The 25279-nt window shown below is 39.2% G+C and overlaps 1 protein-coding gene across 4 annotated transcripts in view; it reads right to left on the bottom strand.

The window, feature by feature from the left end:
• Positions 1 to 237: 237 nt before the first annotated feature.
• Positions 238 to 25279, bottom strand: part of VTI1A (vesicle transport through interaction with t-SNAREs 1A) — a 259458-nt gene continuing 234416 nt past the window's right edge. For all 4 annotated transcript variants that reach the window (XM_058840806.1, XM_058840804.1, XM_058840807.1 and 1 more), the window contains one exon: positions 238 to 3653. Coding sequence is in view for 2 of the 4 variants with exons in the window: in XM_058840804.1 (XP_058696787.1) it covers positions 3560 to 3653 (94 nt within the window). In the remaining 2 variants the exon portion in view is untranslated. The remainder of the gene's footprint in view (positions 3654 to 25279) is intronic.

The raw sequence follows: 25279 nt of genomic DNA, 5'->3' as shown, positions 1-25279 counted from the left end.
AGTGATGCTCAATTATTTCCTTGTCAAGTTTTTATGATTTAATGAGCTCCTCTGGGACTGACGGCTGTCAGTCAGTCGTGACTTTTTGACACCATTACAACTTCAAATACAGCAGCAGGCAGGCTGTTTTCCTCGGATTTGAAATACTGAAATGATCTGACAGGTTTAAAGAAAAGATGTGCAAAAAAAAAAAGGAGAGAGAGAGCGAGAGAGAGAAAGAGAGAGAGACACAGTTGCTTTTTCTTTCTTTTTCTTTTCTTTTCTTTTTTTTTTTTTGTTTTTTTTTTCTTCTATGGGGCAGACAATCTCTGGATGCTGTTTGGTAATGAAAACCCAATCACAGAGGTCATTATCTGATGAGGTTTTCTTGGAACTGGCAGGGTTTTTTTTTCTTTATTTCTTTACTTAATGATAACCCTCGATGGGTTTGCCCCGCATGGGATGGTCAGAGCCGCACAATTTTGTTCACCATTAATTTCAGCCTTTGAAGCTCAGAGCTCTGAAGCAGCAGCAAAGAAAACCCCCCACCAAGCTGGCTCCAAAATAAGACAATCCAGCCTGCCTTAAACAGAATAGCAAATGGCCTCCCATCCCAGAGATGGGAACTGACGTCAGTCAAGCTACATTTTCTGATATTTCCCCAAAACGTATAGCATTTAAAACCCTTTAAAACTTAAGAGTCTTTAATTAAATTGCTTTTGATTTTGTATCAGTGCAGAATTAGTTTATTTATTCTGTGAGCCCAGCTGTTTAGCAGGGAAGGATTTCATACACAGCACCACGTGTGCATTTTTTAATTTGTCGTTTCTCCACAAAGGCTAGCAACATTAGAAACGCTTTGCTCTTTGAGGTTTACATTTGTAAGCACTTGGATTCATTCACAGACTTGCTGTAAATGTGACCAAACTAGTCCAGGGGAAGCCTGGACCTGGGGTTGTCACCCTACTTGTGGGTGGTTGGGGCTGTGCTCTCAGTTGAAGTCACTCAATCCCCACCAAAATGTGTGGATTTGGTGAATCTCACCTGCACACTTCCCGGGCCAGATGGACAGGGCTGAGGGAGGAGTAATAATGTGTTTTGAAGAGTGTAATGTCCACCTGAGCTCTATTTTACATGTGGGGAGTACATGAGGATGCAAAGCAGGCACAGAAGAGTTATTAACAGGTTAGCATGAGAAACATAGCGATGGCGGGCTCATCAAAAGTGAAGATGAAGGCTTTGCGTGGCAGTCTCTCTCTCTCCCTCATCCCTATCCGAGTGTACGTATCTGATGTGACACTATGCCCTAGATTTATACTGGGATAAGGAAAACTGGCTTCCTTTCAGCTTTTTGCTGATTCCAGCAGGTGGCTAGATAGAGGGCAAAACCTAGTCATAGGTCACTGTTAAGATCAGTAGTCATGAATCAATTCCCATGATAGTTAAATTATTGAGGCAATGTGGAGAATGTCTAGGCAACAGACGGAGCTTAAGATTTCCTTCTTGACAGTTTTCTGCTTTACAAAATATGCTTCTCCTAATTTGCTGAGCTGAGGATAAATATCTGCTAATGCTGCCAGGCTTCATCCTAATTTGTCTGAACTCAGCTCTGTGCCATCACTCGAAGCGAACGGCCAGAGCTCTGCTTACACAGCCCAAAGCGCTCAGTTTGAGTGCGCGTCACGCCTGAAGGCTGGAAGCTGAACACCCAAACCTCTCTGAGTCTGAGAGCCACGTGGTAAATGCCACACACCTGGCAAGGAGGAAAGGAGAGGATACCCCAGGACGTGGCCAGGGGGGTCCCATGACCTCGTGACAGTGCAGGGCCATCAAGGTGAGGAGCAACACCTCCTGAAACCTGGGTCTGGACTACCCAGGAACTTTGGTTCCAGCACCATCCTACGGCCAGTGACATGAGCTGGTAGAGACACCCAACATATAAACCACTTGTAAACTTTGTTGTGAGCTGCATGTAACACTCCGACGGCAGAGCTGACCCTACATGCTTGCATTTGTTTCAATAAGTAGAATTTTTCCTGTGGATCCTTTTATTCTACATTTATCACCCTCTTACTATGCCTTAGCTGTGGCATCAGTACCACATCCTTTTAACTGAGTTATTTGTTTCCATGTAGGGAAAGCAATGACACATTTAGGGCCAAAATCAGCCTCCAGGGACAGCACAGCAAATCGGCAGAGTCCACAGGGATGCCAAAACCCCAAAAGTACTAAGGCACAAATGAAAATTTAGCGCTCAGCTCCTGCCTAATGTGGGGGGAATTTAAAAGTCACCAGATTTTTGTTTCTTTGAACATCTTTCGGAAACCTTTTATGGCTTAAGTTCAAGGGCTTAATATTCCTCTCCATTTGCAATATTGGTAAGTAATTGCAAATAATGAATTTAAGATTTATTATAAAAATATGAACTTTATCACATCACCAGTGAAAGACCTTTGCTGGAATTGCAAGCTTAAATATAAGCTAAATGACCTCAGCCTGACTTAAGGAGAAGCACAGCTATTAGGAAAAGAGAAACAGCTCATTTACACACAGGTAGATGAAACTATGATATATTATATCAGCTAAAAGCATATATAAATTAACATTTTTACAGTTTCTGTTTAAAAAGGGGAATATCACATCAGAATTTAATACACTCAAAATATTCCAACATGCAGTCTCAACATAGTCAGGCCAGTATTAAAAATCTAGATTGTTTAATGCACAATGATCACTCATTTGTTGCTGAACTATTACTTAGGATCTCTTTTCAATCAGCAACAAATAGATAAGTATCTTTATATATCTTCATTAAGGGCCAAGTGTGTAATGCTTATCAGTAAATATATCAACACTGGAAGATTTAAAAGAGATTCAACAGATGGGCTGTAGCCACAACTACATTTTAGGTAAGTGATGTGTTTTCACGATCTTGATGAAAGTGGAATTGCTTTGAATAAGCAGAAAAGAAAGCCTAACTTTAAACAAAAAATTGTTAAATTGAGTTTTGGATTTACATCATAAATTAAGCACCATCCTAAGGTTGCTGTCTTTTTAAAACTAGCTACTGTTCTTAACCAGGTTACATCTACTACGATAATGCATGATTGGGAGTTAGTCACAGGAGACAGGTTCACTTTCTACATCATTTGGTCTCTGCTTTACTTTTATTCTAAATCACAGAAGGTCAGATACTGCTTGATATTCATACACCCTGCACAGCACAAGGAAAGTGCAAAAACCCCTCTTCCCTCATGAAACTCTGGCAACTTACAGGCTAATTGTCTGTGGGTGAATTCAACACACATTAAGTCTTCTTATACCGGAATAAGCCCTCACTCCAACAAATATTTAGATCCTGAAAACACTCAGATAAGGACAAATATGTAAGAAAAAAACAACCCCACATGCCATCAACTATGCCATCAATAATACAAAATATTTTACACCACTTGCACCTGAGTTGAAGAGTGGAAAAGAGAGGGAGACTCTGTCAGTGCAAGAGAATGATTCATGTGACCACTTTGTCTTAATTACTCAGAACAAGCAGTTTGTTGCTGTTTAGTGAAGAACAAAGATATCAGCGTCCTCTGACAGAAAAATAAATAGCCATCATGGTGGTGAAGATGATGATGACTGCCAGAACAACAATCAAAATCCGGTTTTGGATGATCCTGGAAAAAAGCAGAAGAGAAAAAAAAAATGTAGTGAATAAAACAAAATAAATCAAAAGAGCAGAATATATATAAAAATTATAAAATGAAGTGCACAAAAAACCTGGAGAAGACACATCCCCACAAATTCAGTATTCCCTCTAGCATTATGTGTATCTTGATTATTTTTTACTTCTCCCAATTTCCAGTGCTTCCAACCATATATTTATGTAGCTATTAAATGCAACTTCTGTATTCAAGAAAGAAGTAGACTTTTCTGAATTATGCATACATTTATATACATATTAGAATAAATTATGTTCCAATTTATTAACCTTCTAAGGACAAATGAAAAAAATAGTGTTCAGTCAAGGCAATCCAAGCAGGGTGGTCTGTAATAGTAAATATCATTGTATTTTTTAAAACCATTCTGAAATCTTCACAGTGGTTTTAATCTGAAAAGAAACAATTTATTAATTTTCAAGGGATTTTACTATTAAGGAAAAAGATTTCAAGGAAACACATGTCAATGAGATACTCACTTGTACTAAAATACCAAGGGAAAAGTACAAAAGATAGTTTTGAAGAAAAGGATGATATAAAGAAGCAAGTGTCAAACTGTGAAGCTTATGTTGTAAAGGCATCTCTTGTCTCTGTAGCATACCTTTACTTATGGTAATAGGCAATGTTACATTTCTATGCAGTATGAAAAAAATGGCGATTAGTGAAAATAAAAAGATGCCAGAAGTAGAAAGTCCTAATATTTTTCAATCATTTGTTGGGAGAAATTCCTGCTTCTATAATCAGTCATCACATCATTTCACATTCTTCCTAAAATTAATAGGCCAATTAAAATTTCTAAATCAAGAAACAGTAGAATTTGAGACATTTTATGGGAGGATTTTGGATTGTAAGAATTCACTGTTTATTATTCCATTTTCACAGAGAAGGAAGAGTATTTTCACAGGCTCTTCACAAATAGGGACTTTTGTAAAACATACTTATACATGAAGCTCATCACCAGAATTGGAGAGGTATAGCAAAATAATCCCAACAACCAAGTGCAATGAAAGCACCCCAAGTTATATATTTTTTTCTTAAACTTCTGCAAAAGAAAACAAAACAAAGTCTTCAAGAACCAAACCATGGTAAGAAGAGGTAAAACTGTTTTATGAAACATCAGATCAAGTACAACTTGAAGACAGGGAGTGTAATGTGTTAAAATGAGCATATTTCACGCAGTGAAAGAGAGAAGAAACTCCAGAGAGCAGAGGGGAGTTTTTCTTGGTAAATGTTTTTCATTTGGATGCGGGTGGATATACATATAAATTATACTGGAAAGTGTAAAGAAAAATGCAGTTTTAACCAACTCCAGCTCTCTCCTTGCTTACCCCCCACCTAAAGGAAAAGCAGTAAATGGATGGATGAAAACTGTCACATCAGACAGACACCCTCCCCTGTGACACTCTAAAAGGACTAGCTCTCTATCCTCCTGACAGGTTACAAAATGATCACATTTGCTGACACGTCTTCCGCAAAACTGCTTTAGTGTTTGTGTCCACTTTCCTAGCAGGAGATGAATGGGCTGCTTTGTCCTCATTTATCACTTAAAGCTGAACTAAGATCTGTCTCGTTTATTTTTCCCTTCCTCACTAGAAAGGCTCAACCACAGCATTAATTCTTTCGCGATGACAGCTAATTCAAACTTAACAGGCAATATTTACTCTGCCAAAAGGATGAGGAGGAGGGAGGGATGTTTCTCACTCTTTTTTCCCCTAAAAAGAAGTGTAGCAGGCTAACAAAATAAAGATAATTAAGGGCTTTTGGTTCTTGTTGGTTTGCACTTCAATTTAACACCTGAACTTACAAGCTTCTCTTTTGTGGTGGGGTGTGACATTCTCTGCCAAACACCTGATACAAACGATTTGCCCAGGCAAATGCAGGAAAACCAGAATATATATTTACTCACTCGCCCTCATCACTCCTGAAAGGACACTCAGCAAAATTGAAACTCAGCAGTGAAATAGATTAAAAGCATGAAAACTCTTAAAACATTCAGCCTTAAGTAATACACAGTGCAGCTGGCTTGACAACCATTTTATTTGTGGGATGTGGGCCCCAAGGCATCCATAATGCTAATTTACAAAGGATTAACTGTGAGTGAAACTCGCTTAATCTAACACATAGTTAGGCAAAGGCACACATAACATACTGAGTGTTTAAATCAACTCCTCCTATCTCTGGCCCACCGAAAAAATCATTGCATCGTCTGAGAAGCAAAACTAAAGAAAAATAAAAAAGAAGCATCGAGTCCCCCAAATGCTTTATTTTTAATACCCTGTCAGGACACACCTGATTGCAAGATTATTTATCAGTGTCCATGTCTCTAAAATACTTTTCAAGAAAACACTGAATGAGGCAAACTACCACCTGTATCTGCTAATTGAAGGTTCACTTATGGTGTGAATCTAGGAAATACATATCAAAGTTCAATTTCTAGGAATCTGAATTAGTCTGCACAGTGCAGCAAAAGAATATCATATTAAAAGGAACAAATTAATCATGAAATAGGATGGATGTTATCAACAGACTCCTACACTTAAGTATTATATACTTTTAATATTCAAGCCCACAGTTAAAGATTAATTTTATATCTTTAAAAAAAAGAATAACATTGAGTTTTACTGTTTTCCTTTCAAGTGAGCAAATAAAATTAAACTAACTGCACACTGCCCAAAGGATGGGACTGGGAGGAGAACAGAACTGTTTGGCAGCAGCAGGACAGTCCCGAGGAGGACTCAGTGCTGCCCTTAGAAATCTGAGTCTGGGAGCTGCTCCAGAGACAGAGAACACAAGTTCTGGGTGTCAGAACATTTCAGATCTCAAAGTCAACAGGCAAGGACGACCCTTCAGAGTAAAGAAAAAACGAAGAGGAAAGGGGGTTTTGAGAGATCCAAGACAGTCAAGCCAGCTCACAGTTGTAGAACAATGGTTGGCATTGGCAGGACCCATCTGTAGGGAAGCCTATAGTGCTGTCACAGCCAGACACTGCCAGTGGGTATTGCTCTAGGCAAAGCATCAAGGAATTTAAGTGGGGGAGGGAGTGATAATACCAAAGGAGAAGAAAATGGGGCCTAACACTCGTTACAAAGAAATCCCAAAGGCTAACATGCTCACAAGAAGCAGATGATAGTCTTTTATCTCTATTACACCTTAAATTCAACAAAATCTGGTGAATGAGGAAGCCCAGATTTTGCTTTGAAAATGCAAAGCATGTTTACAGGGTAAATAATTTAGGAAAGAATATATACTTGAAAGAAGACACCCATTGAAACATCCATGGCTAAAATGCCTGAAGGCAAAAACTTGTGCATTTGCATGCTGCATTTTATTAAGTTAGCACACTGTAGCTTTAAAAGAATGCATGGCCAAATTAAGAGGAATGTGTGACTGAAACATCAAGGATTCCTCAAGTTTACATTATGAATCACAGTGCTGTTGATATGAGATGAATTAACCATTTAGTTGATGCAGCTTAGGCACTGAATTCACACCAAGTTCTGCTGAAGCCCTGCTCGGGAGCTCGTTAACAGCCAATGTCCACTGTTCCTTTCATACTCGAGGCTCTAGGAGCACAAGGGCTCATTCTACTTTGAGCTAGAAGAGACGAAAAAACTGTGCTTTTAAACCAAGCTCGATCTAGTTTATTATGGACAGCAGCCCAAAATATTTGGGTGCAAAACCACAGAGAAACCATAACTAAAGCAGATGCAAGGGTAATGTTAACTGACGCACTGGAAGAGCACTCTGGACTAACAACGCAATCCCTCTCCTCTCCAGTTTCCTTCTGCTCCACCTTTCCAGATGCCTGACCCTTTATCCTGGCTTCTGGTCACAGTGCCTAATCTCCAACCACTGCTGTGCTGGAGGGTGCCTCCAGCCAGTGCCAAATTCATGGCACCATCTGCTTTTGAGGATCACCTCCTTGCTGCACAGGGCAACCACCACTCTGCAGAACAGGTCCCACGTGCGCTACCAAACACCGATGTTCCCAGGAAATCTGTTCCCCTCGCTCCTGCCCTGGCAGAAATTGTTTCCACATTTCAAATCCCCACAGGATTCGCGCCTGTCTGTAGCTTCACGCACACATACACACAATGGGTCTAACTCTGTTTGTGCCATGTTTAGATCTGCTCCGTATAAACACAAAGCACTTCCCAAATAAGCTTTTGCAAACCTTACATTAAGGATGCCAACCGTGTTGAAACCTCTTTATAAAACTGCATTCATTAGCAGGGGAGTGCACGACATCTATATGGGTTCAGCCTGATGTCTTGCACATGTCTTAGTGCCTGATTGACCAGCATTGAATAATGATGCCTTGCCATTAAGCACTGATGATACAATAACAATTGTCATGAAAATTAGCAATCACGGTAACATGTTAACAAAATGCAGGATATAAATGAACCAGTGAAGACTCTGGGTGCATAAAGAGTGTGTCCTTAACTTGAGGACAACAAATAAAATACTGTAAAAAATTTCCTACAGAAGCTCAACTCTGACACTGATACAAATGAAAAAAAAAAACCCAAACCAAACAAATGGCTTGGGGGATCAGTTAGCACACATTCATTACAACACAGGGCTTTATTCTTAAAGGAGGCATCTTGAAAAATAGTGTCCTCAAGAACACAGACTGATTGATGACAGAGCACTGTCCAACACTGTTTTACTGTAATATGTATCTATGATTTAACTAGAAGTGATTCCTATCAGTTTACTGGACAGAAAGGCTTGCTCTCTGTATGCAAAATCACATCTTAAATGGTCACTTTGAATACTTGGCTGTTGCATTTTTTGTGCCCTTTTATTTCTGGTTCACAGTTTTTGCTAACATGAAAGAAAATAGGTGCATTCAAATCAGTGGCAAGTGATTTTTAAGTGTCCAGTATTCATGTGCAAATCAGCAGATTCAAACAAACACTAAGTGTGGGTCTAGTCATATAGGCAAAAATATACCAGGCAAAACTAAATGTGCATTTAAAGTAATATAGCTATACTGACATAACTTCTGGACAGACACAGTTATTACTATATATAAGGACATCCTTGTTACAATGAGTTTTCAAATGGAAGCATTAAACCACAAAGGGGAATAAAATATTGGTTAAAACAAAGCTTTAGATACATAATGGTAAATCTCAAGTTCAGGGTGTATGGGAGCTGTTCAATCTTTCCCATCTTCAGGTTTAAGAATGCTTTTCTTAAATAAAAGCAACTGAAAAGAATGAGACAGGCTGTGCCAAAAACATAAAGACAATGGCAACCTACTGTAATAAAAGTGTAAGAGAACCCTGCCTAGCAGAATTACAGCTGGCTGGAAGTATCTAACTTGAGGCATTTTTCATCATTAATGACTGAAATTAGCAAACAGAAATACCAGCGAAAAAAATATCTGCACAACTTGCATATGACTCCTTGGCCCTCTTCTAGCTGACCATGGAAAAAGTGAGGAATTTGGAAAACACTCAAGTTTTTTTCCTCTTCCTCACCACAAAGTCTGAAAGTAAGTCCAAGTCTTTATGTTCTCAAGTCAGAAGACCTAATTACACTGTAATTGACCTTATATATTTAGATGTGAAGAGGCTTTTGGGGGTGGTGGAGAGGAGATGGGACTCCCCATGGCTTACTGGGGACAAAAAGGCCACACTTCCTGAGGTCCACCTTCAATCTGCAGACTGTTCCCAGCACAAGCCTCTTTTGTGTTCTCTGAATTCCTTCCCAAAGGTGCCTCTTTGTAAGAACTTGGGAAAATCCATTAAAAACTGCTGAAAACTGAGCAGATAATGAAATGAAACCCTCAAAAATGGAGGGCTGGAGAATAAGAAAGGATGGGCTTTTTCAAGCTGATTTTCTAGCAGGGTTTATTGAAAGAGCCAGGCCATACAGGGCACCTAAGATTTTGTTGATAGGGCGGAGGAATTGTGCAGTGCTATGTCCTCTAGCTTTAAAGTTCAGTCTTAAGGACTGAGGCTGTCTACTTGTAATAACATGGATACCAATCTCTAGTTATAATATTACACTCAAACCACATCAATGTGTTTCCACCTGGGCCCTGAATGAAAGAATGAGTCATGTAATAACAGGTGCAGGGAAGTAGTCACACTATCCCACTTTAAACATCTAAATTATATCTAGCTAATCTCTCTCAGCTCCCTGTATATATAAGCTCGAGTCCTGCTCTGAACTGCCCTCTCTTTCTCCTGGTCATATATGCACCCCAGCAGTGCTGGTCAGCTAGGTGAGCTGGCTAGGTTAGGTGCCTACAGCATAGGAATGAATACCTCCAGAAGCTTGAACATGAGGCCCAAGCAAGAAAGCTTGCTAGCTCTGAAGGCAAAATCACATAGAAAGGCATTAGCATATTGTAAAGTGTGTGTAATCTCCCATTAATCAGAAATATTGCAGAGATGAAACTCACCACTGAAGCAGAAGATGCTAATCAATAATTAGCCAGTAAAGACCTTGATCCATCATCTCCTTTTAATGGATCCTATATTTGCACATTAAATTTTGACCAGAAGCAAATATACTTTTCCTCTGGCAGTTTTTTTGGAGTATTAAAAGAAAGGATATCCCTCTCTTGGCTGAATGCCTACTGAAACACATTGGCCTTCCTTGACTCAACTATGTTTTCACCTTGCTGTGTCGTCTTCTGACAATCTTGTCATAAAGATTAAAATTTAAAATTATTTTCATCATATCTGATGGCTAAAATACTTACGGAGAGATTTAATTAATAACAGAAATCTTGCAACTCATTCCAAACGAACAGCATTGGAGTCTATTGTTATTTGGTAGCCATCAGGGTTATCATGGGCTCCAGGAGCCTTCTCTCAAGGAGCTGGCAGTCTCAGAGAGTGAAAACTGTACCCAGATGATCTATGGGGTGTGTGTAGGGAATGAGAGGGGACTGATTGGCCTAGGAAGGAGAGAGATTTACAGGAACAACTGGAAATCAAATGTGGCAACAGGGAAAGCATGATTGAGGACCTCATAGATGTGGGACTAAGGGTCAAAACACAAAAGGGAAGGGTGCTGAAAATCTTGTACTAGCCAGATTTTATTCATTGCTTATTTTTAGAAACCATGGGAAGGCATTTCTGAAGGATGAAAAGTATCCTTCTGCTCCTGAGAGACCCTGGCAGGAAAATTCTCTCTATGCAGTTTTGATGCAAACTTCAGGTTTCTCCCATCTCCATGTCCTTCCACAGAGGAAATCAGGTTATGCCTGTCACTAAGAGGAACAGTGGGGTTTCTGGGGCCATGGAAATTCACCAACCAAAACAAGAGAGGGTCTAACTCATTTCATGCAAAGCACGGGCAACAGCAGATCCCTTTGGCAAGTCTAAACGATGATCACAAGCACAGTGGCAACTGCAAGTGGAAGGAGTCAAGGTTGTCTTAATCTCCAACCAGCCTTTCTCAGGGTACTGAAGTATCAAGAACAAATCACACATTTAGTCACCTGAGCATGACTAAGAACCATAGGCCTTAGCAAACATTACAAGAGCTTTAGCAAGAGCTCTGAGGGAGGGTGGATAGCCCAGCTGTTGGTGCAGCGGCATCCTTCACACGTCGGGTACATGAAACTCTGGTCCCCAAACAGTTAATAGCAAAAAAAAAAACCCCAACCCCCTCGTCAGCACTCAAAGCTAAAGCAATTATTTCTCCAGCAGAAGAAATGTATGCAAGCTATAAAATGACAAGAACGTACATGATCTCATATTGGCTTTTATGATAAATATAGTTAAATTTACATTCTGTGCAATTTAAAGAAAACAAAAATGTCAAAAGTCTGCATCTTATCAACTTCCATAATCATTAGAAGCCACTAAAAGATATATCTTAAACAGATGAAAGGAAGTAACGTCTTTCACCCTGTCTCAATTTAATTAATGACTAATCTACAGGTTTTAGGTGTGACAAAAGAGACTGGAGACTGGACACACATACTCTTCTTGCATTATTTTCTTCTTATTACACCATATTTGACTGGGCATCTTTTTGTATGGCAAATTTCCTACAATTGTCTTAACAATGTTGACCTCTTTTGTAAAAACCTGAAGGCATCTGCAGCAATTGTTCCTGAAGATGTGCTATCCAAAATGTTACCATTTCATGGCACTTCTTGAATGATAGAATAGAAATTTTTTTGGTATATATTCATTTTTTTTTCTCAAATGCTATAAAAGAAAGGAAAACAATCATGGCTAAGGCCATTTGTGAGATGGCATTAAAAGAGCCTACTCTGAGACAGATAAAAATAATGAGAATCTTTCTGTCAAGAAGGATTTAGAAAATATCACTAGCATTATTAAAATTTAATTTTTTACTGTGCTTTTTGGTTCCCCCTTTTCCAGTGATAATGAGCAGGACTGCACACCTCCACAATGCTAGTACTTGTTTTGAGCAATAAATTCAGCCTTCCAGTCTGAAGACATTTCAGACAATAATTTTGACTGCTATAGGCTTATTTTTCAACCTTTTCAGTGCTCTGAGTCTTCCTATAAAAACCAGTTCATAAGCTAATTTACCACAAGGCCAGTGGAACAAATAAAAATCAATTTTTGCCCAACCGGTTCAGAGAAAACCTGGGAACAGTGAAGACAGAACAGTGAAAAATAAAAAGAATCAATGTATTCACAAATGGTTTACCTGATAGAGAACTATCAAATTAGTTGTCAGGAGATACTTGCCACTATGAAAGTATGTTCTTTTCAGCATGTTACAGTATTTCTATTAGGGGAGCAGAGAAGCCTCTACTTTGTCATGACCTCAGACACCTCGGTTTAACAACCACGTCAAGCCTCCAAGCATTCAGTAAAACCACAGGGCACAAAGTCACAGTGCAAGAGCCCCTTGCAGGTCTTGCAACCAGAGGGACCAGCAAGCCCAACTGGCTTAGGGTGGGTGTAAATCTTCATGATCTCCTGGAAGGCACAGAGATTCCTGTCTCAGTGAAGGCAGGGAGACACTCATGACCTCAGGCCAACCTTGTCAAGAGGAATTTGGTCCATCAAGAGAGGGAAAAAATCATGAAAAAACACCGCCCAGACTTCCCTCCTCTGTTAAAACCCCAAGTGTTCAGGAGCACACTGAAGACTAAAGCAGTTTAATCTCTTGGACAGCAGAACACAAATTTCTCCAAAGATGGGAATCCCATTCGTAGACCTCAGAACTTTCAGAATCTCAAGGACAACTCAGGGCACAGGCTTTAATATCGTGGCCCAATCCATTTCATCATCTTCTCCACTAATTGGGGGACTGTTCCCAAAACTGCCGTACTGAGAAGGGATGGGATAGGCGCTCATGCCTGTCTGTCTGCAGCCAGAAAAATATGTCTGGAAAATTGATTGAAGAACAGAATCTGCTTTTTAATACAAATTAACCATCACTGCTGTGGAAATAAAACAAATTTATAATTTACAAGCTTAAATACTAAGGAAGCTATTTTTAAGTATCTATAATCTTCACTCTGGTATGTAGCATTTTATACACTCCTTTATTTTTATGAGTTGGCATTAGAATGTGACTCATTTTAACAGAAAAAAAAAAAAAGGATTAACTGCATTTACTCTGAAGTAAAGCTGTATATTACCTATTTAAAATATTGTAACACACCATGGAGACATCATTTCTAGGGCCAAACAAAACATTACTCAATGAAGAAATGGCATGAAATATAAAATATTCAGCAGAGGAAGGGTATTTGGAGCTAAGCAGATTCACTGCCAATAAACAGCATCATAATAAATAGTATGCATTTAGGGAAAAAAAAAAGTACACCTGTTCTTCACTATTTGAGATGTAACACCTTAGTGTGGGAAACTGATAAAGATACTACTCCTCCACTAAGCACATGCAGGGAAAAACTAAAACCACCACACATTTTGATTCTGAATGTCTTACAACTGATGCTAATTTGCTTATGATATCTGCCTGATTTAGAGCTAATCTTCTGTAAATTAACTCCTAATGCTGTCTGAAATAATCCTCTTAATGCTGGTCTGTCTTGAGTACTTTATATCAAACACCATGAAATACACAAGCATACACAAGGCGTTCAGCATCTGTAGCGCTGTGGGCTGCTCAAGAGTATTTGCTGTGCCACGAAGGCACAAGCAGGGTGCAGAGCTGTGGGGCCCTGGGGCAGCTTGGGGATGGCTCTGGTTGTCCCCTTGGAAGGGGACAGCAAGGCAGGGCCGTGTCCCACTGCCTCCTGGCCACCAGAGAGAAGAGGAAGCTCTTTGTCTCCTGACAAAATGGTGCAGGGAGGTACAGCTCCATGCTCCAGAGCTCCCACCTCCAGCAGCACATTATAATGAGAAAAAGTAACCGCTCAGGCTTTGAGATTTCCGAGCAATGAGATCTGTGTTAAACAGCACTAATTATCAGCTGGAAGCCTAATCTGATAACGGGTTTGAGAAGACAGAGACAGACCATTTTGTTTCTTCAGTGGAGGAAAATATTTTTAAGGGTGTTGCTTCAGCATCAGCCAGCTTAATAATTATTGTCAGTGTGCTTATAACTCTGTATAAAAAATATATTTTTTTCTGCTAAATCCACTGGAACAATTTTCTCTCCCAACATTAATTTAATGATAGAGCCAAAAACCTAATTGATATTGGTGAGCAATGCAATACAGACACATTATTTTCTTGCGTTTTGAAACATAAATGGCAGACACAACTTTGACTGAATGGACTTTATGTTTTAACAGATGGTTTATTGGTCCAGACTGCTACATATAACAAGCACAATTCCAAAAGCAATACATTTTTAATTGAAAAATTCATGTATTTTTACTATGTACAAGTAAACTTGACAGGTAAAGGGCTTTTAAAACAATTTTAATACATGGAATGTTGTTTAGAAATTGTATTTTCACCATAGCAAGTACTTATAGGAGGATCTTAAAAGAAAAAAAAAAATCTATTGTTTAAATCATACTTTATTGGCACTTGCTTTTTTAATATATTAAAGAACAGATAAAGCACAGTGATCACTGAGCTGTATGTGTCCAACAGCCCTTCAAGAGACTTGTGGAAATGTATAAAACAAGCAGTGATACAATCCTTTGCCAAACACTGTCATAAATTTTTTATTTGGCAGCTAACATTCTCACTAGCTTTCTTGGCAGCAATTGGGACCTTTAGCAAGAAAGGTGCAGGAGAAAAATACCTTGTTTAGAGATGTTTTCAACACTTTCTGGGATTTTTCAGAACTTCTGCCTGCAGCATATTTTACAACCACAGTCTCCAGTCACCTGATGAGTGGGTGGTGGTTTTAAACTTTTTTTTTTAATATAGACAGCCTACTACTTCCCTCTGGCCTTCAGCCTAGGATGTGAGTGTGTGGAGTGGGGCTGTGTGTTCCACAGAGATACAAGTAGTTGCTCCTCTCTGTCTAGACAAAAAAAGTGGAAAATAATATCAGAATGTACCTTTCATTGCTCCTGATACTATCTGTATCTTGTTCCCGGGTGACAGAGATAAATGAAAGTCAAACATATGCTGATTACTTTTGCATTTTTCTCAGGAGATATCTGCAGAAGAGCTGGTCACAGGTGCAGCTGCCCTGGCCAGCCAGTGGGTTGCTGAGAACTGAATTGGGAAATAGGTTTCTGTGCCCAGGTCCAGAGGTTTGTTTGTTTGTTTTCCTTTAGTACACTGAACTTAACATCTGATGTGTTACCATCTTCCATGAGCCCAGATGCGTTGATGTATGCGTCTTACCAATTCACTTATAGAAAAGATATTCTGTATTTTGGTATTTCATAATTTCAGAAGAAAAATAAGATGAACTTATTTTATATCTCAGCAACTTCTTCCGAAACTTTCACAACATTAAGATACATTTCAGTTCTTCACATGAATGGAAACAGTTTGTCTTCAACAGATGTGGACCAGGAAAAACAACTTTTCCTTATCTGCCTCAAATGAGAAAGGCTGGAATTTAGTTTTAGACAGCACAAATTTCTTTAAACACAGCGCTAATCAAAGTAATGCTGTTACAATTATAAACACAAACTACACGGCTTCCCCACAGCCTGTGCTCCAGTTTTGCCTGTCGTGTTTTCCAGGGGCATCACCCCCTCGAGAAGGTTTCAGAGCCCACACAGACATCTAGTGGCAGGTGAAAACACTGCACGGTGGCACCGCCACCTGGCACAGCTCCACCGGCACCTGAAGCCATGCCAGGGCTGAGGTGAGCTAACTTAACCACGACTATGGATGGGCAACCAGAAAGGGAAAGATGTGCTCCCTCTGTGCCATCCCACAGTCATGGTGGGACAGCTGCTCTCGTGGCATCTCTGGCTTCCCAAATTTACATTATTATTGATTCTCTTCAATTAAATCAGAGCTCTTTTTGTCTTTCTGAGTACCTTTAAATCTCTCTCTCTCTCCTCACTACTATTTTATTTTCCTTAACTGCAGAGGTTAATTATGTAGCATCATTTGAAAGGTTCTCTGAGCGTGGCTATGCACAAGGCAGCTGACTGGAACACACCAGGGCAATGAGATTTTACAGACAGCAAAACACACACGATGAGAAAGTGCAATCAATAATAAATTCTAAATGGTTGGAGGAGGAATATGACTTGCTCCACAGTCCGCATCAATCAATGGAAAGATGACTAAAACTTCAGTGGGGTTTGAGTCCCACATCTGCAAAGGAGATCAAGCGTCACAGCTCTGCACAGAGTTGTAAGAGCTCAGCGCCCTGATTCTGCTCTGTTACACCATTTTAAATCAAGCAGTACTCAGTGGTGTCATAACCCTGTACATCTGTGTCAGACTCTGTGTTGCAAGGACAGACTTGATGCCAAGAATGCAAAACAGATGTTGCTTTCCTAATGTTTTCTTGTTGTCCTTTAAGTTGTTTTCATGGGGTTCTGTTTTCATTTTGGGGAGCAAAACAGGTCGACAGGATTTTTCAGAGGGCAGACCGGAGGAATGCTTCTGCATCTTCCTTTTTATTTTGTGTGCATGTGTGAATATGCAGAGGCTTTGAGTTACAACTGGGAAAAATTTCTTTTTTTTTTTAAGCTTCATTTGAGCTATGCTCAGTTCCCTTGGGGCAAAGTGAAAGGTAGCTATTTGTGGATGGGAAAAAGGGCTTTTGTGAACAGCAAAACTGCATCACCAAAAAAGCTTAAGAAAAAGATTTTTTGAAGTTATTTTTTACAACTACTTTAAGAGGAAACAGGGATAAATATATCTTTTTTGCATGTTGACTCATTAACAAATTTAGCTATAAACACCTTGCAATTAACTCCAATAGTTTACTGCTGTCCAGAAATTTCTCAATACTCTTTGCACAGAAGGTTTTGGAAAACACAGAACTAAGAAATGGTGAAGGCAAATCCCAACAGCTTGCTCAAGCAAATCTAGCCAAGGCTTAAACTCACTTCTGAACACTGAAATTCGAGATGCTGTATCAAATAAGCAGCTCTTTTTCCCTGAAGAGAAGAAACTGGGTGTAGCTAACCTAGTGCATAATAGGTTTATTCTCATTCACAAAACAGGAATTACTTTATGGCCCCAAAGTAAAACTAGCACAGAAATATACTGGCAGATTTGCTGCAGATGTGTGTTGTGACACGTATGCAGGGAATCTGCTATTAATCACACGCTAAGATTTTAATATTATGTAGGGTAATGCAGGCAATCATTATGGTGGAGGTTCTGGATGCATAACAGCCTAACCCACAAATGGGACTTTTAAATTTAACTCATTTGAGCTCACTCTCACACTGCACCAGTTGAATTCCCTGGTTCATCCCCCCACTCTCCACTACATACACTTATTTCCGTATCTATTGTGCCTTTCTTTTTGTGCTTGTGCTCCGCTTTTCTTGAGACACATGACAGTTGTTGGGGAAAGTGCAGCTTTTCAATTCTCCCATTCACCGGACTATGACAGGAATGTTCTTGTTAGAGGGGCTGTTTGTGAGACCCCTGGACACGTACCCAGCGCAGGAAATAGTCTGGCTCAAATGCTGGAAAAGCCATTCTTCACCTGAATCCTTCAAAATTTGTGTCTGAACATAACTAGAACCTATGTAGCCATACCCGGGCTAAGATTACTACGGACAATTATACCGTGGAAATGCATTATTCTGACAAAGCAATCAATCACGTTATTTCTCACAATTTTAGTTCACCCCTAAAATTTTCCTTACCTCCAAAGCCAGCTGGATATTATATTACTGAAGCTGTTGAAAGGGTGTAACACTAACCATGAAGCCAAAGGCCACTAAAACTATGCAATGCATAAATTTTTATTGTTTGCTCAGCATTGAAATCTCATTAGGGCTCATAACTCATCGGCGCACTGCAAACATTTGCATCTGCTGATCATGAGAACTTGGATGGAATGTACACCTTTGGCTAATTTACTTGTTAAGTTTTTAGATGAGACTGTTGCTTTTTATTTTCTTTTAAAAAGTCCTTATGCAGTTGTGAGTCGAATGTCCACTTTTTAAACTGAATACATGACAACTTTCATTTGCAGTTTCTCAAGGTTGTTCTGTTGCTGGCAATGTTCATGATCATCATTTTACAAAAGCTTCATTTGACTTAGTATTCAGGGTAGTCATTGTTTGAAAACTGTGCCCCATAGAGCATTTCACTTCATTCATCCTTTCTGTTTTATGCAGCCACATTTTAATTAGATTAAAATTTGTCCTCCAATTAGCTTTCATTAAAGTTTACAGATTACAGGAAAAATCTCCACTGAGTTATGCTTCAAAACTGTGCCTTAAGTTTAAAATGAAATAACTGTGCAAATGAAGCGATTATGAAGATTATTACTATGCAAAAAACATCAGTCACTTCTTGGTTTACTTATACATTTAACTCTGTAATTCATTTTGCCAACTTCAAAACCTCTGTGTTCTCCAGAGTAGTCATCATAATAATACCTTACAGTTACAGGATACCTTTCATTACCAAGGATCTTTAGGGGCCTGATTCTGCATACCAGTATTCCTGTTGAAGTCCCTGAAACTATTTGAGCAAGTGCTCCTTGCTGCATGTGAACCAGAACCCAAGTACAGGTCAAATCCTGCTTTCAGATACCCACGTAGCGTTACTGCTGATCTGCGCAGCTCGGAATGCAAACCAGATATGAACATTATGTAAAAAGTCCTTCTGGGTGAGCTGTGGCAGCTGTTTAATGGTGCATGGTTACAGGACTCACCTCTGTAAATGAGGGTGCGAGGACAGATACTTCCCCCCCCCAGTTAAAATTGCAGAGAAAGCTGAGAATGTAATTATCCAAAGAGGAAGCGACTCCGTAGGACACTGGGGCTGGGGCTGCATCTCTGCTGTCACTCACGTCTTCAGATGTGACATTGCCAAGTATCGGATGCCCAGTCACTAATACCTCCTGCACATGCAAATCTGCTGTGTGCTGAAGGCAATATAAAGTTTACAGTTCACCAGGCTTATCCTACAACCAGACATTTATTCTGGAGTAACCTCTTGGTGGAACACAAGGGGCTCCACGTTGGAGCAGGGCACCACAGAAATGGATCTGTTTGCAGGAAATTCTCTCCCAATAGCAAGAGCTATAAATATATACATATAATTAAAAAAAAAAAAAAAAAAGAGAGAGAGGGATATGCAGCCAACATCTTAAAACTAAAAATAGAGACACTTGGGTTACAAAAACAGGGACCTGTCTTTGTCTAGCAACATATTTCTGATCGGAGGAACACAGTAGAAAACAACTACTCAACTACAAATGAAATGTAGCTCATTAGCATGGGAGAATTATTTCAGCAAAATGCAGTCGTGTAAAATGCAGTTTTCCCTATTTTTCATGTGCTAATTGGTTGAACAACCACAAGTAAGTCTTCACATCCCTATGGTAACTCATGTTATTCCCACTTAGCAGATGGCAAAAGAAAAGTTTAAGGGTGTCAAAGGCTAGAGGGGAATTTATAGTTTAAATGCTCTGACCCAAGCCAAGACCATGTTTCCAAGATGCAAAGCAAACAGCAGCAATACTAATTTTAGGAGTCATGCTCAAGTCTGTCCCTTCCTCCACCTGTACTCCTCCTCCTGGTGTTCATTTCTGCCATCTCGTTACAGCATGCCAACCTCAGTTGTGCTGACTCAACAGCTTGTGGATCCATGCGATGAATCAGATCAAGGAATTGATCCAGAATAAAAAAAAGGAAGATAAAAATGAAAAGGGTAGAGAGGTGAGGAGAAATATTTTGCACTAGATCAATTCAATCTGAAGACATTGACAAGAAAACAGAAGTGCCCATGCAAACCAGAAAGCAGCTGGATGCAGCATAGGGGCAGGAGTATTTTTTGGGCAGAAGAGATATCCTGTTATTGATGCTGATGATTTTGTACCACAGGACTGAGGTACAAACCATTCTGAAATCATTCAATTTCTGTGTTTTAATTCTTTTATAACTCTTTATCTGTTTACCTCCCTTTGCCTGCTTTGCTCTGAGGAAGAGCATTGTGACTACTCATTACCTTTGCTCAACAAATTTGCACAAGGAAATTCAGAAACTCCAAGTATTTGGCTTTCCACAATGAAGACCTGGAGCACCAAGTTTGCCTTCTCAGTTACACTGACTGTATTTCAAAAATACTGCTCCATTTCCTCAATAGAATTGCCATGTTTCATAAAATACAGACAATATAGTCATGCTTTATGTCAAGGGTGCATTTACAAATAGTTTATAAAGGATTTAGATGATTAACTATATATAAAGACAGTTAATCAAATTTAAGAGGCTATTTTAGAATTCTACAGATCAAGCAGTTATTTATAATCCTTGTTATTGCTTTCTACCTTACATCCAACCCTAATGCACACATTAGAATATTCTACTAACTCTTTATCAATTATTTGTGTTAGCAGAAAAAATCTAAACAAAAAACCCCCAAATCCTATAGTAAGGAATAGGTTAGATAATTAGGACATTGAGACTCCTAGACTAAATGAATCAGACCCAAGAATCAAATCTTTGGAGATAATTAGCCTCTGCCATGATTTAGATACTTCAAGGTCCTTAAAAATCTCAGCCCTCATCACTGTGCACACGGGATTTAGGCAATTGTAAAAAGCTGGCGAAGTGTCATCTGAAAAGGCACAAATGCTGCAGTAACTGCAACAGCTGAAGAACACATATTTTCTTTAAAAAAACCCCAAAAAACACATCAGCATCATGGCATCATGACAGGCTACTTAAAGCTTCAGTACTTCATGCTGGTTGGGAAAAAAAAACAGACAATGGAAAACTTGAGGAATGTTAAATTTAACTGTTACCCTTACAAAATACAGTTCAGCTCAGTTAGAACAGAATAAAAAGGTCATTTCTTGTCATTTTATTTAGTCACTTGAAGCAGTGTCTTCTGTTTTTCATGGTTTTCACTTGGTACTGGGCATATAGAATATTTTAAATGAAAAAATAACTGCAGATTACTTTTTATTGTGGTATGATTTATAGAGTTTTAAAAAAAAAATCTGTTCTGGAAGTATAGTGTATTTGGTGCTATTTTTGCCTAGGAATGGAAACTTGAACTGGAAATAGAGTCATTCATTCACACTTACAGGATGACATCCCGTTGACAGGCATGCAAACTTGGAAAGGTGCTACGCAGTCACTCTTAAAATACTACACTATATTTTTTTCCTTCTAAGCTTCAATTAAGAAAATGTTATAGAGGGATCAGTAGTTTGTGAAGTCTAAGGGTTCATAATTTGCAAGAGATCCTCTTTCAGAAGTACAAAGACAGTAAAGTCAAGGCACTAACTATTAAATAAACTGTTTTCACAACAGAACTGGCGTGTTCAAGCCCCTCTGCAGTGAGATGCAGTGCTGTCAGGAGATCTGCTCATTCACAGTGATCTCAAAGAGCATTCCCTAGTCCCATCAGAAAGGTCATCAATCCTTCCTGCCAGGTAGTCCATTATTTGCCTTGGTTTGTTTTTTTTTTTTTAAATCAATTTGAGGAGAATTGAAATTAAAAGGTGTGATAATATGGTTGAGGTAGGTAAACTTAGAGATTCTAACAGAGCTGGAATGCTGTTGGTGCTAACAAGCCCTGAGCAAGTGATCTGTGTCTGGCATGCTCTGCCAAACAAACTGCAATTACAGAAGAACCAAAAATAAAACAGGCAACTTTAAACCTCCTGAACTTGTGAGCCTGGGCCTAAGAATCATATTTGCACTTGCTCCCACAGGCTTGCTTCCAAAAGGCACCCAAAACTGGAGGGACCTTTCTAATGGGAAGGAAGGAAGGAAAGTTTCCATTTGAGAGCTGGCATTTTGGAATGGCAGAAAGAGCAGCTGACCCCAGAAGCTCTTGCCCCTCAGTGTCAAATTCCTACAAGAGCAGCTCGTGAGACTTCAGCTGTATCATACCTGAATCAAAACGTCAGGGCTCGAATCCACACCACAGGTCATGCTCTCTGAAATTCAGGTACATAATCCTCTTGGCTGTGCTTTCTGTTGGGCTTTTCCACCCTTCTTCATGCCTTTGCAGTGCCAATCGAGATGTGCTTCCCCTTTTTGTCTTAAAGAGAAAACCTCAGCTAGGCCCAAATTTTAATGATTTCAAATGATGCGCTCTGTGACTTCCTTTGCACCAGCTTCCTTGTTTTCTGCTGGTTCTAAAAAAACCCTTTGACCCGCTCATAAGAACACCATTTCTGTTTCTGTCATCCCAAATTAACAAATGAATGAGGAGAGGGAAACTCCCCTGTCACTCCAAACTTTCACCCTTCAAGTCCCCCTGCCTCATTGCAGCCCTGGTGCTCTAAAATAAAGGGAGCATTAATGGGCTGAAGTTTCCATGGGACATCAGCACTTACTCAAATGTTATTCCGAATCTTGGGCTAACTGGTAGTGGGCAAGGGCAGGTATTTACTTCGTGCAGTCTCTTAGGATACAATGGATTTATGGCCGTCAATTCTGAACAACACCACTATTGTCTCTTCACATTCTATCTGCCTCCATTATTCATTTGTGTTGATTTTGATTGATGAAGACACTTTAAAAAAGGAGGGGAGGAAGGAGGAGGGGGAGAGGAATACTTCAACTGTTTGGTTTCTAATTCCTGTAAACCTACAGTTCATACTGCAAGAGTACTACTCAAAAGAAATGTCAATCCTCACATTTTGGTAAAGGGTTTTCCCTTTTACCAGTTTCTCTTCTTTCTGAAAGAAGTGGGGTGCAAACAGTGCTTCCATGACATACCTAATCACTATAGAGGTGGTACATCACACTTCAATCAGCCAAGAAAATCAATGTTTTGCTAATGAAAAAGCATTAAGACTTCCCCAAAACCTCTTCTGTGTATTTACTTCCTATGCCACAGCTAATTAAGTTTTAAAGCTGGTTTGATATGTCAAAAATTGCTCAGACCACAGAGTTGAACCCAAGAAGAGTAGATAAAATTTCTTCATTCAAAGTGAATGCATCTCCTAGGAATCTGACTGTGTGGAAGTCATAAAGAAAAAGCCTAGCTTTGGCTTGCTTGCTTCCAAATATATGGTATTTACTGACCTCTCATTAAAATATCCTGACAGAGTACAGATTATGAACCACCCAATACATTTCTTTCCATGGGAGGCAGCGTCTGAGGCCTGGGGGTAAAGAGATTCCTGAGAGTCGTTTAAATTCAGTTCACTCCTCTCAAAGTTTTAAATGAGCTTCTGAGCAAGAACTAGAAACTTGCCAAGCTCTCTGCTGAAAAAGAAAAGAAAAAACAGAAAGAAAAGAAAGAACAGAAAGAAAAGAAAGAAAAGAGAGAGAAAGAAAAAGAGAGAAAGACAGAGAGATAAAGAGAGAGAGAGAAAGAGAAAGAGGGAAAGAAAGAGAAAGAGAGAAAGAGAGAGAGAGAAAGAAAGAAAAGAAAGAAAGAAAAGAAAGAAAGAAAAGAAAGAAAAGAAAGAAAGAAAGAAAGAAAGAAAGAAAGAAAGAAAGAAAGAAAGAAAGAAAGAAAGAAAGAAAGAAAGAAAGAAAGAAAGAAAGAAAGAAAGAAAGAAAGAAAGAAAGAAAGAAAGAAAGAAAGAAAGAAAGAAAGAAAGAAAGAAAGAAAGAAAAGAAAGAAAGAAAGAAAGAAAGAAAGAAAGAAAGAAAGAAAGAAAGAAAGAAAGAGAGAGACACATTCACCACGTTTGCATCTCTCCTGCTCAGATCTGCCCCAGCACATGCTGACTGCAGCATTCAATGGACTGCCTGTAGCCAAGGGAAGCCCAGTACCCTCCTGAATATTTGGCCATAGTATTTCCTTACTAGTTCCACCCCTTTTTGCACTTTAAATAATATGGGATATAATAAAGCAAGAGAAGTAGTGAAAAAAAAGGACAGATCAATTTTTAATAAACTGGTGTCAGATGTCATAGTCACCACCACATTCAAAAATCAACCCCTCTATTGAAATTTTGGTGTCTAAAATGTTAGAATTTTAAAGTGACTGCAGGCTCAGGAAGAAAGCTTTCTCTCAGGAAGAAATCTCTGGAAATGTGGGCTTAGAAACATTACTTAAAAAAAAAGAAAACTTGATTTCCAAGAAGAAATAGGTGAAGGGAGGAAGAGACTGTGGAACTGCTGAATACACAAAAGCTTGCTGCTTGACCACTTGGTTCATTTTACAGAGCATAATTACATCTGCCTTTTTATAATGTGGTTCATATTATTACTTTCTGTACCATCTTTCATGTTTCAAGGGACTAGGCTGCTACTAACTGGTGTTAGGAAGAAACTAATTCCAATTACTCAGTATTTCTGCAGCTCCCTGAGAGGGATATAAGATGTGTGCAAAATCATCCGGTTCTGTTTTTGAAACTCCCATCTTCACAATTTTGACTTTTCAAAATGATCTGCTCTTAATATAACATGAGTTGTCAAAGGCTGTCAAATAAACGATAAAACTCTCAGGAAATAAACATCTCTCCCCTAGTAGGTTTGTATATATTTCCGCAAAAGTAAAGAATTCTGAAAGTAAATAAACACATGGGAGGATTAGAGAAGCAATAAACAAAAGCATTTCCTCATTTTGAATTTAAGAAAATAGGAGCCTCTTTCCAGCCATTGCCAGGAAATACTAATGCACAGAGGTGAGGTTTGTACTAGCTAAAATATTATTTCATGCTAGGGCATATGGACATGCATTCATGCATACAGGCACACATTGCACGTATATCCCCAACCAAAATTTACATCAGGCTTCTGCTGTGCCTTGATGGATTGATGGGCAGAGGATTTTAACACCCATTTGGACCAACACAGGAACAGGGACTCCTTGCTGCAAGATGATAAAGACTAAACCTTTTAGTCCTAATGAAGTAGTTTACAGGATTCCTAATCCCTGCACCCCACCTCACTTCTCCCGCAGTCCTGCTGAAAGCTTTAAAACAGTCCCCAGCACTAACATGGTACAGAGCCTGTTGAACATGCTGATCTGCTCATGATTACTCTTTGCCACTGTAAAACAATCTAACTCCTCAAGTGAATGGAGTCTGTAGCAACAATGGTGTTATTGACTTGTTGCTCCAGCTCTATTTAGTTATTACCCTCGAGGCCACAATCAATAGACTTT

The sequence above is a fragment of the Poecile atricapillus genome, chromosome 6, assembly GCF_030490865.1.
Source record: "Poecile atricapillus isolate bPoeAtr1 chromosome 6, bPoeAtr1.hap1, whole genome shotgun sequence".
Taxonomy (NCBI): Eukaryota; Metazoa; Chordata; class Aves; order Passeriformes; family Paridae; genus Poecile; species Poecile atricapillus.
This window is presented reverse-complemented; position numbering and strand designations above follow the sequence as displayed.